At 33.2% G+C, this 15,921-nt stretch overlaps 2 protein-coding genes across 4 annotated transcripts in view; one reads left to right on the top strand and one right to left on the bottom strand.

Annotated features, from left to right (window-relative positions):
- The window catches only part of IFT74 (intraflagellar transport 74), a 124,475-nt gene that overhangs the window by 20,328 nt on the left and 88,226 nt on the right, over window positions 1–15,921 (top strand). The gene's annotated exons all lie outside the window — the stretch shown is intronic.
- Window positions 153–13,268, bottom strand: LRRC19 (leucine rich repeat containing 19). 2 transcript variants are annotated; one of them, XM_005209882.5, is made up of 5 exons: window positions 13,194–13,268; window positions 6,157–6,246; window positions 4,659–5,172; window positions 2,878–3,066; window positions 153–2,372 (listed from the first exon to the last, which is right to left on the bottom strand). In XM_005209882.5, the coding sequence occupies exons 2-5, from the start codon at window positions 6,235–6,237 to the stop codon at window positions 2,044–2,046; spliced, it is 1,113 nt and encodes a 370-aa protein (XP_005209939.1). In that variant the 5' UTR covers window positions 6,238–6,246; window positions 13,194–13,268; the 3' UTR covers window positions 153–2,043. The 2 variants fall into 2 exon arrangements, with proteins under 2 accessions (XP_005209939.1, NP_001178196.1); NM_001191267.1 differs by lacking the exon at window positions 13,194–13,268 and having other exon boundaries at window positions 2,044–2,372; window positions 6,157–6,237.

Raw genomic sequence — 15,921 nt, 5'->3', positions numbered from 1 at the left:
GCCTCTTAAATTAGGAAATGATATTTGGTAAAATGATAGGTTAGTAGAAAAAGATGCCTTATGTTTATATAGTTATCTCACTCTTATAATTGAGATTTAAAATTATAACATTTATATAATTTATGTTATCTATTAGGAAATACTACACATAAAGCATTTGTATCCTTTATTGAAAACATGTTCCTATAAATACAAGCAAATATGCATTACAAATGATTCAGTTATTTTATTTCACAGAGTATATCATCCTAAACAATTTTTATTTTCCTCAGTACACATTTGAACTGAATTTACTGTCTATATAACCTTAAAAATGACTATTGTTAGAAAATAATGTACATCTACATTATTTTTAGTCTCTTTTTTGTAAGGAACTATCAGTTATACACAGTTTAGAAACTTTACGTTACAGAGAAATTTGAACATACACAAAAATAAAATAACATACTCCTAAGCACCCATCTCCATCAACTTTTATCCAACCCTGCTCCATGTACACCACTGGATGCTGTTCTCTTGTATAATGAAGAAACTCTAAAACACCATATTATTTAATCCGTAAATATATTTGTGTTTTAGAAATTTTTTTCTAATATATATAGATAAATACTGTATACTAAATTTCTCCACATATGAAAAGTAAAAATGATGGATTTTTTTTACAGTTTTTAGTGCCACTATTTACATTAATTTGTTATAATTATAGCCAATTGATGATAAAGAATTAGCAAATAATAATTCACTTTAGACTTTTCTTGTAATAGTTTCAAAGCCAATGTTCTTTGGACCATTATTGTGCTATGACCTGTTAGTAGCCATGCATCAAAGAAAAGGTTTTGTTGTCAAGAAATTTGGCAAATTCTTAATATTATGCTCTTGAAGAGCAGAAAGCAGTTTAGCTTAGTAAAGTCTTGGGTAGCAAAGTTCTTCCTTACTATAAGTCCTATAGTAAAGAAGCTTGTTTGACTTTGTTTAAACCCTGTATTTTCTCATAATTCTGTAATAGTTTCCACCTGCAATGCGGGAGACGTGGGATCAGTCCCTGGGTTGGGAAGATCCCCCGGAGAAGGAACGGCTACCCAGTCCAGTATTTTGGCCTGGAGAATTCCTTGGACAGCATAGTCCATGGGTTGCAAAGGGTTGGACACAATTGAGCAACTTTCACTTTGACCTTGTATCTTTTAATCCTCCATCCTGTAAATCCTGTAATGTCTCTTTGGAAGTTAATGTTCTAGAAAACAAGTTTGGAAACATGACTGGCTCTGCCTACAGCATCCCAAAGAACTAACCATAGGCTAACTGAAGATTCCTTAGCTCCAGAACAGGATCATTTGAATAAAAATGTCCCCCAAAGGAGCAGAATAGGTATTTTTTAAAACAAGATAGATAATTTCTACTTTGGGAGCTACTATATTATTCAGTTGCGACATTAATTTTGATGACAGTCTTTCTTCATAACTGAAATCGAGAGATTGTGCCTTATGTTATGCCTGTACTTTAAATTGCTGCTAAATTTTCAGAAATTTGTTGTGCCAATTCAGGAAGCATTTAAAAAGATTTAAAAAGCATTTTCCAATTTCATGAATTCATTCTATGGGCATAAAATCAATCTTAGTGTGTTGTCAGTTTAAACTATCTCTGTTTTTCACTTCAACTCATGATAAAATTCCAAAAGTTTTATTTCTTTACTGATTCCAATCAGTAAAACTTTAATAGGTGTTACATCAAATATCTGGCTAATACGAGAATCTTTAATTAAAGAATAATGTAGATTTGTTTCCTACTATTATTTTGGGTCTCATATATACTGCTGAGAATAGTAATGCTAGTATTTTAACTGTTAGGTATCAAGGAGTGGCAGTTACTGTATTTGGACCTACTTGCACAAAGCCAATGAGAAGAGTGTAATTTTATGATATTTATGTGTTGCAATTAATATGATGGTCTACTGGCCATAGTTCAGTATATCATTGATCAAAATTTCCATGCGTAAAATGTGAGTGAGCTGGTAACATTTTTTTAAAAATCAAATATTGAAAGAAATTAATTTTCTTCACGTAATTCGTGAGTATCTATATATTTGTCTTCAATAAACCCATCATCATCTACCACAAATGAATGTAGTTGATCAAATATTACTGTAGTTTCTTCAGAGTTTGTGTCTGGTATCTGTGAAGGAGAACTTGGATTTCCAGTAAAACTATCTTCATAGGTTTCTGCTTCATGCTCTTCCAGACGATGATGATTATAACTAAGCAGAAAATTATACCATACTGGACATTTGATAGCAATTGAAATGAGTAGTGAAGTCATCACTACAGCGACAACAACACCGACAAGAAAAGCCCAGCTTTTTCCATGAGATTCATGTTCTTAAATGGAATAACGAGAAAGAAAGGGTAGGAGAGGAATTTCGTTAAATTGACAAAAATAAAATAATCATAATTACATGTCCTAATAACTCCCCAATATTGGTATTAGAAGTAAATATCCATAATCTATAAGCAAAAGTTACTAAAACTGCAGTAAATAAAGATATTTCATATTGTGGTGCAAGAATACCTTTTTTCAAAATAACTACCTATCTTTGCATTGTTTATCCATTCGCTCAGAAACATTATTGATTTATACCTGTTAAGTATTGTGACTTAACTAGTTAATACCAAGGCTCAGAGAAGTAAAATAATTTGCATAATGGCATTTGACTAATAACTAGCAGAGCCTACTTAAGAAACCCAATATTTTGTTAATCATTTCTTGAGTGGAGGAATTGTTCTTTTACACTGTTTCAAGAAATTTAAAATGCAGAAAAATGAGAACTATCTCAGTTTATTTAGTATGCTATCCTCAGCAATATTAATATTCAAAACAAATTACCTGAATTTCTTGTCAAGTTGTTCAAAGAGTTATTAAATGTTGAATTGCTAATGGACTGAAAAGGAATGTGAAGGTCTTCAGTTATAGATGAAGGAAATTTTGAGTAGCATTCAGCCTTGTAAGGTACTGTTTTGATATTGTAGCACTTCAGGATATCTGGATAGCTACACATGGTGATGCTCTCATTTTCTAGTAAAATAGAAAAAAATAAGATTTATTATGGAAAATAAGATTATTATGGTTAATAAATTATTATGGTTAACAACATCTTATAATTTTTTATCTGGAACTTTTTTGACATATCTATCTGTGATTAAAGGTGTAAGAAAGAAGCTAATTATATTTGTCTAGCAACAAAATGTGGAGAAGGCAATGGCCACCCACTTCAGTACTCTTGCCTGGAAAATCCCATGGACGGAGGAGCCTGGTAGGCTGCAGTCCATGGGGTCCCGAAGAGTCAGACAACTGAGCGACTTCACTTTCACTTTTCACTTTCATTTTTCACTTTCATACATTGTAGAAGGAAATGGCAACCCACTCCAGTGTTCTTGCCTAGAGAATCCCAGGGACGGGGGAGCCTGGTGGGCTGCTGTCTATGGGGTCACACAGAGTTGGACATGACTGAAGTGACTTAGCAGCAGCGGCAGCAGCAGCAACAACAAAATGAAGAAAGATGCCTATTTCTGTTTATTAAGTTATTTTATAAATACAGTTTAAGTTTAGTTCTTGTGTATTGTTCAGTTTGTCTGTGTTAGTAAAGTAAAGATGTTATGATTTAGATTGTGGTAAACATCTGGACCATGGTATATAGTTTAGAAATTAGGGTACCTACTTCCACCTACTCTCTGACAGGATATCCTTAGAAAAGAAGTACTTTTAAAAATGACAATAGTTAGGACATGGAAACAACCTAGATGTCCATTGGCAGATGAATGGATAAAGAAATTGTGAGATATATATCTCCATATATATATAGATATATAGATATATATAATGGAATATTACTCAGCCATAAAAAGGAATGCATTTGAGTCAGTTCTAGTGAGGTGGATGAACCTAGAGCTTATTATACAGAGTGAAGTAAGTCAGAAAGAGGAAAATAAATTTCACATATTAACGCATATATACAGAATGTAGAAAAATGGTATTTTCAGGGTAGGAATAGAGACGTAGACATAGAGAACAGACTTTAGACATAGCAGGGGAAGGAGAGTGTGGGACAAATCGAGAGAGTGGCACTGACATATATTCACCACCATGTGTAAAATAGATAGCCAGTGGGAAGCTGCTGTATGGGCACAGGGAGCTCAACCTGGTGCTCTGTGACAACCTAGAGGGGTGGGATGGAATGGGGGTAGGGGGAGGTTGAGGAGGGAGGGGACGTATGTGTATTTGTGGATGATTCACCCTGTTGTATGGCAGAAGCCAACACAATATTGTAAAGCAATTATCCTCCAATTAAAAATAAATTTTTAAAAAACAGTAAAAGAAAATTAGTCTTATGTGTTGGAAGTGCAAACAGTATACAGAGTGAGAGTTTACATATGTGGAACATCATCTTACATATGTGGAACATTCAAGCTTCTTTTCTTATTTCTTTTTTTCTCGAGAGGCAGAGGGAGAGCTTGTATTCAGCAACTGCTTTTCAGTGTTTTCTCCTGTTTCCATTAAACAGGAATAGTTTCCTTTGCTTTAAGACATGAAATGAGAAACACTTCTAGGGTGGCACAAGCCAAAATCAATCATTTTGGTTTTGACTAATTTAAATTATAAATGCTTACCTAGTGTCACATTCGATGTCTTCAACCAGTTTTGCAAATTCAGTAGACTACAGGAACAGTTCCATGGATTTCCATACAAAATTATGAATTCCAGATGAAACAGTTGTGGTACATCAAAATAGCTTATCAAATTGCCGTGCAAATTCAATAGTATCAGGTTTTTAAGAGGCAAAAATGTTTTAGGATTCAGTTGAACTATTTTGTTTTGGCAGAGATATAGCTTTTTCAGTTTATGTAATCCTGTAAAGGCACTCTGTTGAATTGTGTGGATGGAATTTCTACAGATATTTAAAATTTCTAGATTGGACAGATTACTGAAACTATTATTAAATAGGTTAGTGACTTTGTTCTCAACCAAATAGAGCTCACTGAGTAAAAAATATGTCTGTAGAACTCTTGTGTCTGTAATATTTAGAGTAATTTGATTATAACTGAGGTCAAGTATAGTAACATTTTTACTGATATTTGCTGGAATCAAAGAATAATTCTTTGCAGTAGAATTACATTTGACTTCCTAAAAAAGAGAAAATTTGAAATGCATTAATAAGGAAAAATATTGACAAAATTTCCCAAATTTTCATATCTAGGCATTTAGACATAGGAAGGAAATTCTTTTAGGAAAAAAGTTTACTATCTAATCCTTTGATGTTAAAATATGTAAAAAGGTAAAGCAAATACTCCTTTTTAAAATTGGGATGGAGTGTTGAAGATTAAGGAAATTTTGAAGTCATACAGGTATCTTCCAACAGTTAGTAAATAATTATTATTGAAAGAATATTGATATATCACCATTTATATATGTGGAAATAAATGGTAAATAATTCTGTTAATTTATTTAGTATTTTAGTATGCAAGATGGATGTTTATAATGAGAAAATAATGTAAAAATATGTAATTTTAAAAAATCAGAGCTACCAACATTATATCTAAGATTATTAAATAATTAAAAAACAACATTTGGTATCTAACTCTATAGGGTTAACAGCTCAAACTTTGGTGTTTTAAAGGAAAATATCTTGTAATAGAAATTGAGCCATGTGTTAAAGTCAGCCGACAAGAAGTGTGTCGCCTATGTGGATATAGATCCAAAGAAATCGTTCTTGTTTCAACTGTTTTTGCAGTTGAAATGTCCCCTAATAGTAATAATAATAATCATAATCATAATGTAACAACAATAATTTCCCTCATAAATGTGTTTTTTACAAAAGTTTTCTACATTTTAAAGTGTTTTTATGTCTTAACTAATCTCTGATCTTATAGTGAAATTTTATGTATTTCTTGCTTTTAAAGAACTTAGTTTTTTATAAAAAGAAGACTGCTTTTGTCCACTTACAATCTGGCTCAGAGATCACATGTTTTGAATATGCCCTACTAACTAAAGAGTTCGTTTTGATAGTTTGATTTTTTTTGGTTATATTGCCTTCAATATTTTACTGTTTAAATTTACCCAAAATATACCTTTGAAAATATTTTCACTGCTTTAATTGTAAAAACTTACTGTTTTAGAAGTCTGGCTTTTGTCTGATAATAATAGCATGGAGAGCAGCCAAAACAAGATTGTGATGCTCATGGTTTTCATACTGCTAACCTGATAGAAAAGAGAGTGTTTACATCTTGTTAGGAGACTAGAACATTAGTCTTTTGAGGACATTTTGATTTCCTTTTTACTCCTTTTAAGTCTTTTTTTCTTAAAATATGTAAAATAGGAAACAAGGAAAGATCCCTTCACCCTCCCTGCACTCTGATCTTAGAAACTGAAATGCTCCTGGGGAGAATGAAAGACAGTAATTTTCAGGATATCTTTTTAGTTCCTAGATCTATTGAAAGGAACTTTAAAACAATTGAGGTGGTTGTGCATTTTAAAATTTTTATATATATATGCACAAAAGAAAGTCTAGAAGGATATATATACTTATGTATGTATATATTAATACATCTTTAAATATATACTCATATTGCTACTTCTTCACTTTTCGACTTTAGGCATTATCTATTGATATTATCCTTTGACTTAACATTTTGGAAGATGAGAGTCCTCAGCTTGCTTTCCAATAGCTCACTACCTTCATCTTCAGTGCATCAAATATATATCTACTGTCTCTTCACTTTCCTTATCTTCAATGCATCAAATATATATCCAGTGTCTCTTCACTGTCCAAACATAGTCAATTGTCATTTTGGTTGGACGATGGAAGCGACTTAGCAGCAGCAGCAGCAGTTTATATAACTCAGTTTATACTTCAAGAATGTATAAAACTGTCAAAGACTGAGCCCTGTTAACAGGATTATTATTCTGTTCCTGCATACTTTTTTATCTAGTTACTTGTGTTTGTTTTCTTTTCCTGTGCTTAGGGTTTTTTCACCCTTTAATTTATACACAAACACTCTTAGCAAATCTCTCAATAGTTTACGTATATTAGATATTTTAATCTATTTCATTTGCTTGAAAAAGTCTCTCCTAGATCCTGCTGCCATGCTCTGATATGGATAAGCTGATCATTAGGCTCTCTATGGAATTATTGACCTCCACTCTCCTTCCATCCTCATTGTAGAGATTCTCTTTTGCCCTTGTTACTGGATTCCTGTTTTCTAGAATGCCTTGTTTTGGATTACTGCCTTTTTCCCATGGAGTTTCCTTCCTGAAAAGGTCCTTAAGAGGAAATACTTTTTAGACCTTGAAAGATATTTTGGCTAGAAATTTTAAGTAGGATTTCTTAGAATTCTAAGTAGGAAATGATTTTCCCTCAAGTGGTTGATGGCATTGCCCCGTTGTCTTCGGATTTCTAGTACAGTCATCCCTTGGTATCTGCAGGGGATTGGTTTCTAGAAGCCCCTGCAGATACCAAATCTGTAGATGTTCGAGTTCCTTATATAAAATGGTGTAATGTAATGAATATACATTACAAAGGGCCTGATTTTGTATTCACAGGTTTTACTTCTGTGGATTCAACCAACCATGACTGTCTTACTGTTAAGAAATGAGATGCTATGCCATTCTAATTCTTTATCCTTTTACGTAACTTGCCAGTTCTTAACCCCAAAGCTTTTTTTCTGAAGTATGTTGCTGAACAATATTATAGAAGTTAGAGGTATATTGTATAGTGATTCAGAATTTTTAAAGACTATACTGCACTGATAGTTATTATTAAAATATTGGCTGTATTCTCTGTGCTGTACAATATAGCGTTAATGTGGCTATTCTGAAATTTCATGATCCTTTGTGAGAGTCTATTTTGTGAAAGTCTATGTAATAGGTACTTGGTGGGTGGTTTCAATCGGAAAACAGTGGGAATCTTTCTGAATTATTTCATTGATGATATTGATAATTTTACCTCCCTTTCTAGAACTCCTTTAATTCTAAAAGGAATTGGATCTCCTTGTATGATTTTCTAATCTTTTATGTGTACTTGTCTGCATTTCATCTCTGTGTGTTTTTGCTCTGCTTTCTGAAACTTTATCTTCAAACTCTTCTATTAAAGTTTACTTTTTCCTGTTATCTTCTTAATTCTCAGAGCTATTTTTAATTCTCTGAAAATTTCTTTTGTAGTATTCTGGCATATGAATATATTTTCTTATTTCTTCTTGTTGTATCCCTTGTTTGTTTGTTTTTTTTTCCCTTGAAAAGCCTTTGTGTCTTCAGGTCACGTTTTCCAGTTTCTTTTAATAAGTATCCTTTATATTAGAGGATTTCTTTTAAACTTCCCATATCTGTTAATATTTGGTTTCAGTTCAGTTCAGTAACTCAGTCGTGTCTGACTCTTTGTGACCCATGAATTGCAGCATGCCAGGCCTCCCTGTCCATCACCAACTCCCAGAGTTCACACAGACTCACGTCCATCAAGTCAGTGATGCCATCCAGCCATCTCATCCTCTGTCATCCCCTTTTCCTCCTGCCCCTGATCCCTCCCAGCATCAGTCTTTTCCAATGAGTCAACTCTTCTCATGAGGTGGCCAAAGTATTGGAGTTTCAGCTTTAGCATCAGTCCTTTCAAAGAACACCCAGGACTGATCTCCTTTAGGATGGACTGGCTGGATCTCCTTGCAGTCCAAGGGACTCTCAAGAGTCTTCTCCAACACCACAATTCAAAAGCATCAATTCTTCGGCACTCAGCTTTCTTCACAGTCCAACTTTCACATCCATACACGACCACTGGAAAAACCATAGCCTTGACTAGACGGACCTTTGTTAGCAAAGTAATGTCTCTGCTTTTGAATATGCTATCTAGGTTGGTCATAACTTTCCTTCCAAGGAGTAAGCGTCTTTTAATTTCATGGCTGCAGTCACCATCTGCAGTGATTTTGGAGCCCAGAAAAATAAAGGCTGACACTGTTTCCCCATCTATTTCCCATGAAGTGGTGGGACCAGATGCCATGATCTTCGTTTTCTGAATGTTGAGCTTTAAGCCAACTTTTCCACTTTCCTCTTTCACTTTCATCAAGAAGCTTTTTAGTTCCTCTTCACTTTCTGCCATAAGGGTGATGTCATCTTCATATCTGAGGTTATTGATATTTCTCCTGGCAATCTTGATTCCAGCCTGTGTTTCTTCCAGCCCAGCGTTTCTCATGATGTACTCTGCATATAACTTCAATAAGCAGGTGACAATATACAGCCTTGATGTACTCCTTTTCCTATTTGGAACCAGTCTGTTGTTCCATGTCCAGTTCTAACTGTTGCTTCCTGACCTGCATATAGGTTTCTCAAGAGGCAGGTCAGGTAGTCTGGTATTCCCATCTCTTTCAGAATTTTCCACAATTTATTGTGATCCACACAGTCAAAGGCTTTGGCATAGTCAATAAAGCAGAAATAGAGGTTTCTGTGGAACTCTCTTGCTTTTTCTATGATCCAGTGGATGTTGGCAATTTGATCTCTGGTTCCTCTGCCTAATACTTGGTTTAGGACTTACATATATGAATGGAAAATGAAAAAACTGATTGGAAACTGCATTTGTGTGGTTCTTTTTTTTTTTTTTTTAATATTTTCTTGATGTGTGGACCATTTTAAAAGTCTTATTGGATTTGTTACAGTATTGCTCCTGTTTATGTTTTGGTTCTTTGGCCCCCTGACCAGGGATTGAACACTGTGCCTGCCCCCTGGAGAATTCCCAGCTCTTACACAACTTTAGACTTTACTATACAGTGACCTTAATAGGCTTTTTCTTGGGGAATCCCTAACGTCATTATCTTTAGATTGTTCCTTTTGGGCTGCTTAGATTCTTCAAAATGACTTTTCTGATCTACTGCCTGAAAAGGTGACACAAAGTGGCCAGCATTCTGAGAGGTGACTGGTGAAAAAGTTGGGTTTAGCTCAGTAATTAGTATTTAATGTTATTTTCCCCGCTTTTGACATAACATCCCTGCAGTCACTTGTGCCCAGATTCCATTAGTTTTATTCTCCCCAGAGTAAAAAAAAAAAACACCTCATTTTTCTGCTTAGGTAGGAGGGGAACTTTACCTGACTGGGCAGTGTCTGGGAGAAAGACTTTGAGCTGTTTCAGCCTCTCCTTTTCTACTTCCAGAATACCTGGTGCTGCCAATCTCTGAGCCGTCTAGGGGTTCTGCAGTATAAAACAAGTAGCTTCTCAGCTTTCCCCACTGCTGGCTTCAGAAAATTTTGGTTTCCTAGTCAGTTTCCGCTTAACTTTTAGCTTTCTAGTTTCTAGATTTTATTTCTGTTTCCTCTTCTATTCATTTTGTCATTATAAGTTTCTGTACTTCATATTACCTTTTATTTTCATTTTATTAGGTTTTTGAACAGGAGTTAATGTTAGTGGGTACATTCAACATGCCCTAACTAGAAATTGTCGTTTATTTCAGTAATTCTTCTCACTAAATACTTTCCATTTAGTCATTTTATTCATGACCTTAATGTTTCTTATTTTTATCTGTTTTTTTAAAATCAGTGTTAGAAGCTGCTGCATAAAGCAACTATATGCCAATAAAAATTAATTTTAAAATTATCTATTAGTTAATTTGAAAAAGAAACTGCTGCAAATGAGCTGTTTGAAAGGATATGAATATGTTATGTTATTATCATCCTTAGTGATTTTTAAAAATTTAGTCTTTTGAACCTTCTTATAGCACTTACTATAATTAGTTGCTTATGATTTTTTAGGGCAGTTTATTCCTTCAGAACAGGGAGTAAGAAACTACTCAGTTAACAAGATTCATTTCAAGTTACTAAAGTGTGTTGCCGTGTTAGCAATGAGGAATTTATTGTTATGTCAATACTGGTCTATTCTAATTAACTTCCTCATTGCCTTCAATTTGATGATCTGTTTATGTTTATTCCCTTTCCAATTTCTTTCTTTCCACGGCTAAGTTAAAATTGTAAGGGAAAGCCACTGTTCTCCTAGATTTTGCAATTTGAATGTAGATCATAATAGCATCCCTTTTAGAGCCAGAAATGATTTCAAGCTATCACTTATGCCAGACCACTGCCCACAAAAGGGGATTCCTGAATCATGTATAAAAGGTTAAGTACCCATGTTTAGCGATCTCTTGGAGTAAGTGTGCAACCTCCAATGGTTGTTTTGGTATTTCTCAATGGTGTAGTGAAATTCTTAGTGATGTTTTTGTAGGATGCCCATGTGAGTAATATAGAGGTAAGGGAGAAGTTCCGGGTTTTTTTTTTTTAAGAGATAAATAGGATAATGATGAATAAAGGAAGCAGATAATCTATAAAGAAAAGGGTTGACATGAAATAGAAGCAGCTAGAAGAGGTAATGGAGGTCAGGTAGGATTGTGAGACTGTGGAAATGGAGACTGAGGATTGTCATGTATTTATTATGTTTATCAGCTACTTTATACTATCATGCTAAAGTGGATAAAATCATAAGGGTTAGAAAAGGAATCTTTTACCATGTTTCATCTCACCTCTTTCCGAGCCAAACCTAGACATTTTGATTAGACTGTAAGGTGCTAATTAAAATCACCAAGTGAACCATTTCCCATTTACTCTTAATTTGCAAGCACCACTATAATGATGCATATTATTAAGTGTGTCAGATTAACTTGGCTCTGAATTTTAATTTATTTGACACTGAACTCCATTTACGTAAGTTCTCCTTTCCAGGGGGTTATTCACATAGCAAGGTGATATTTTGCAAAGTTGTGAGCACTGGTTAAACATCATGAGTCCTGTATTCAATTACCCATATCTTGTCTGTTTACAAGCTTAAGCAATTCTTTATGTAATAAAAAATCCCATAAAACACACACACACAAAAAAAAGAAGGAATCTTTTTAAATTTATATTTGATAAATTTTAGAGTTAGAAAAGACATATACTCAGAGCTTAAGGTAGATTTTGTTCAAGAAAACAGTCAACAAATCTAAAGGATTAGTAGGTCTAAAGCTATGAAATGCATTGATTGAGCCACACGGGCCATGGGGCTTTTCTTTTATTTGTACATCTTTTGAGAGGGAAAAGACTGATAAAGGGAGTTGGTGTTGACTGTCACAACACTACACAGACAAATCCTTAGACAGAAACATTTGCCAACAAATCCTTAAACAGACACAGTGGCTATCTTGAAGAAATCAAATTGATGAAATAAATAGCTGATAGCAGAAATTATTCTTGAGTCAGTTTACCCTGTTTAAAAAGTTGATTTAAAAGGAAACAGTTATTATTGCCTTTTTCTCCCTTTAGATTTTTTTCTCAATTTGAAATTTATTTTGAAATGATATTTTGGTTTGAGTTAAGTGATTAAAAAATAGAGAACAAATGGAATATCAGGTTTTTAAAAAATTGTTTTACAAGATTAAATATTCTTTTATATAGCCTATTCCCTAATTATAGGAAAAGAGACTTACACAAAAGGAAATGGTAGATATTGAGAAAGAAACAATGTTCTTCTTAGCACAGTTTCAGGTGTGAATTTCTGAGTTTTTGGTCATGTACTTTATATGGCTGTTATATACTGTGAAATAAAAAGATACCACTGTTATTTTGGCTTGGTTAAATAAAGTGTGTATACTGTAATACAGTTTTTCCATTAAATATTTTAGATATTTATACCAGAGTTCAATGTATTTATAGTTAGGTATTAAGAACTTTTCTCTTATAATTTCATAGAACTAACTTTCTTTTTATTTTTTTCAAATTTAAAAAGTTTTATAATGGAAAATTTCAAGGAAAAAACCTCTCAGGAAAAGAATCATCACCCAGTTTTAACAATTATCACCTATAATCCAGTCTTTTTTCATGTTACAAATTTGTTTTTAGGTTAATGTCACTTCCGATTGCTCTGTGATTAATATATTTCAAAATTAAAAGATCTTATAAGCTTGATTGGCTAAATGAAATCTTCCTCCCCCCAAATTACTTTGCTTTACGTTATTACTCTATTTGGAAAAGGTGTTTTGGCCATGTCCAGGTTTGTGTTTCTAAGATAGCTGTCATGAAAACACAATTATATTTTCTGCTCTTTCATCACTTATTAAAGACAAAGATTTATATATAGACTTAAGTGTAAATATGATTTTAAAAAATTCAACAACAATCACCAAACCTATAAATATATAGGATCTTACCTTTCCTTTTTTCTTTTGTCTCTGAGACTGGTGTGTAAGGAATCTGCTGTCTTTCTTCTACACCATTAAAAAAAAAAGTTATGTCATGTGATTTGTTTCACTTTGTCTTAACCTTTGTACTCACTGAACAGGTGAAAAAAAAAACAAACTAGACTTCCTTAGCAAAAGATTGACTCGAAGAATAATTTCTTAAAGTCATCTTTGACTTTTTTAGTATAACAAGTAAGGTGGCTTTAGCTTAATCTTTGTGTTTCTTAATTTCTCTTAAGAAATTTAAATATTAACAAATTTACCTTGTCCGTTAAAGTATGTAATATTAAAAATGCATAATTTGAAAGATGCATTGCTAAAGTGATTTAAATGTTAGTCCTAAAGGTATTTTATATTTTGAAAGACTCAAGTTGAAAAGATCCCACTAAGTTTTGTATTCCGGTGAGTTTCACCTTTGTTGTTTACTCATTTTATAACACCATCATTGGTGGTTTTACTGCCAAGTTATAACAGGAGCAGACTGCTCAAAGCATCAGAAGACCCGCCCCTTGGCCATCGTGTTGTGGCCCTCAAAGAATCAGTTACCTTCCTTGTGCTTCCTTGTGTAACTTCTGTGTAAAATGGAATACTTTTCCATTTTACATCTAATTGTAGTAGATAGATCAGGTAAAAACATAGTTAAAATTCATTGTTGGTAATAAATAATCATGGGGTTCAGAATGAGTTAGTTCTAACAGATTTAACTCAGTATCCCTAATCTGTGAAACAAAGAGATTGAAGTAGATGTTGTTTTATGTTTGAAATATCTATGAGTGCATATACCCATGTAAATTGTAGCAGCAGCAGACACATTTATTATGCTATAGTAATTGAGGTTCAAAGTGAAGACTTTACTTCTGTTTAACAACGAGACAAAAATAAATAGAAATTCCTTGGTGGGTTTAATTTTCTTCATCTGTTACTGTTTTGGGAACTTCATTTAATACCAGTTAACTTTTGATTCCTTTTATCTGAAGCATATAGAGTTTCCAAGAAAACAACTCTCTGAATATGGTTTGCCACATTTTCCATATTTATGGAGCAATACTTTGGGAAAAATAACAATTCTGATTCAACCCTTTGCTTAAATTCGTAACCTTTTTGAGCTGCAGAAGTACTTAGTAGTTCTTATATTCCTGTACAGTTTTTTAATGTTAAAAAGTTAGGTACACTTTAAAAGAAAATAGCCTATTACAGTAGAAAAATAGAAAATTGCTGATTGGTAACCTTCTTATGAAAATTAAATAGTCCCAATTGGCATAAAATCTCTGGGAATCTATCAGTACCCAAACGTCTAAGCCCTTTATGGGCCTTTGATTTATTAATGATATAATTTCTAATTTGTAACCATTTTAAACAGTTTTAAAAAGAGATGTCATCATTTGGTTTGTTCTTTTCTTTTGAAAATAGAAAAAAAAAATAGAAATTCCAGGTTGTCTGTTTCGTTATATTTATCTTTTATTTGGTTATTATGAGATTCTGTCTATAGGAAAATTTCTGAGTTTAGATTATTTTATTATGGTAGTAGGGTATGAGAGTGTAAAGTGTGTGGAGGATAGATATTTGGATCTGTGAGACTTACCTAGTGATTGTGAAAACTGTTAAAGTTGATATCTGTATTTGAAAGAGATTGAATAGGATAATTATATTTTAAACTTAAAGTAGAAATTTGTGATATTGAAACAGAATTTAATTTTCAAGCAAGATTCAAGATTCAATTCAAAATTTCTTTTTATATGTAATCTTGAAGTATTTAGATGATAACTATCATCCTACCTCTATTTTTTTCAGAATTTTTCTCTACCCTTTGTATAATTGATCTTGCATAGGTAGTAAGTGCACATCACTGGTACTTTTTGTGATTATTTGATAAAGATGGTTATTGTTTGTAATTAATATCATACTGCTGCTGCTGCTGCTGAGTCGCTTCAGTCGTGTCCGACTCTGTGCGACCCCTGAGACGGCAGCCCACCAGACTCCCTGTCCCTGGGATTCTCCAGGCAAGAACACTGGAGTGGGTACTACTTATATAATTAGACTTGTAATGTTCCTATTATATTCTCAAGGAAATTAGCTAATTATTTTACAGTGCTAAAGAACAGTTGATAATTTAGAAATATCAATTTTAATTAAAGCAGTAAAGAAGTTAAAGAAAATATATTAATTTAAAGCTATGAACTTTAAAATCAGATTGGACTGTTGATTTTGTTACTCTGCAGTGTAATCAGAGCTGTGTTACTTTAAATGATTTGGTAAACCGTACAAGATTTCCAAGATATCAAAGAATTCTATAGCAAAAAGATACTTGAAAACCACTGTTTTAAAATTTAACTTTCTTGTTAATCTTGAGGATATGATAAGAAGTACAAATGCATTCTGATCTATATAAGACTTTAAGGATTTTCTGTGATAAACTTTGTATTTTCTTACAAGAAAGTAAAGTGGAGAATAAGAAAATAGAAGGATTTGGGGATGAGAAGAGATGGATGCTAAAAAAGTCTGTGTTGATGGGGCAAATTTCTGTGTTCAGGTAGCTCAGTGATAAAGAGTCTGCCTGTAGTACAGGGGAGACGGGTTCAATCCTTGGGTTGAGAAGATCCCCTGAGGAAGAAAATGGCAATCCTGGTATTCTTGTCTGGGAAATCCCTTGGACAGAGGAGTCTGTCAGGCTGCAGTCCATGGCATTGCAAAAGAGTCA

The sequence above is a fragment of the Bos taurus genome, chromosome 8 (genome assembly GCF_002263795.3).
Source record: "Bos taurus isolate L1 Dominette 01449 registration number 42190680 breed Hereford chromosome 8, ARS-UCD2.0, whole genome shotgun sequence".
NCBI classification, from domain to species: Eukaryota; Metazoa; Chordata; class Mammalia; order Artiodactyla; family Bovidae; genus Bos; species Bos taurus.
The sequence above is the reverse complement of the archived record's forward strand: the minus strand, read 5'-3'. Positions and strand labels throughout refer to the sequence as shown.

What these genes read in the sequence shown, in the direction of transcription:
- LRRC19 (XM_005209882.5), bottom strand. Translation starts at nt 6,237, where the DNA reads ATGAAAACCATGAGCATCACAATCTTGTTTTGGCTGCTCTCCATGCTA. An exon ending in GACATCGAATGTGACACTAG is followed by an intron (nt 3,067 to 4,658) that starts GTAAGCATTTAT and finishes CTATTTTACTAG; the next exon opens with AAAATGAGAGCATCACCATG. An exon ending in CAACTTGACAAGAAATTCAG is followed by an intron (nt 2,373 to 2,877) that starts GTAATTTGTTTT and finishes ATTCCATTTAAG; the next exon opens with AACATGAATCTCATGGAAAA.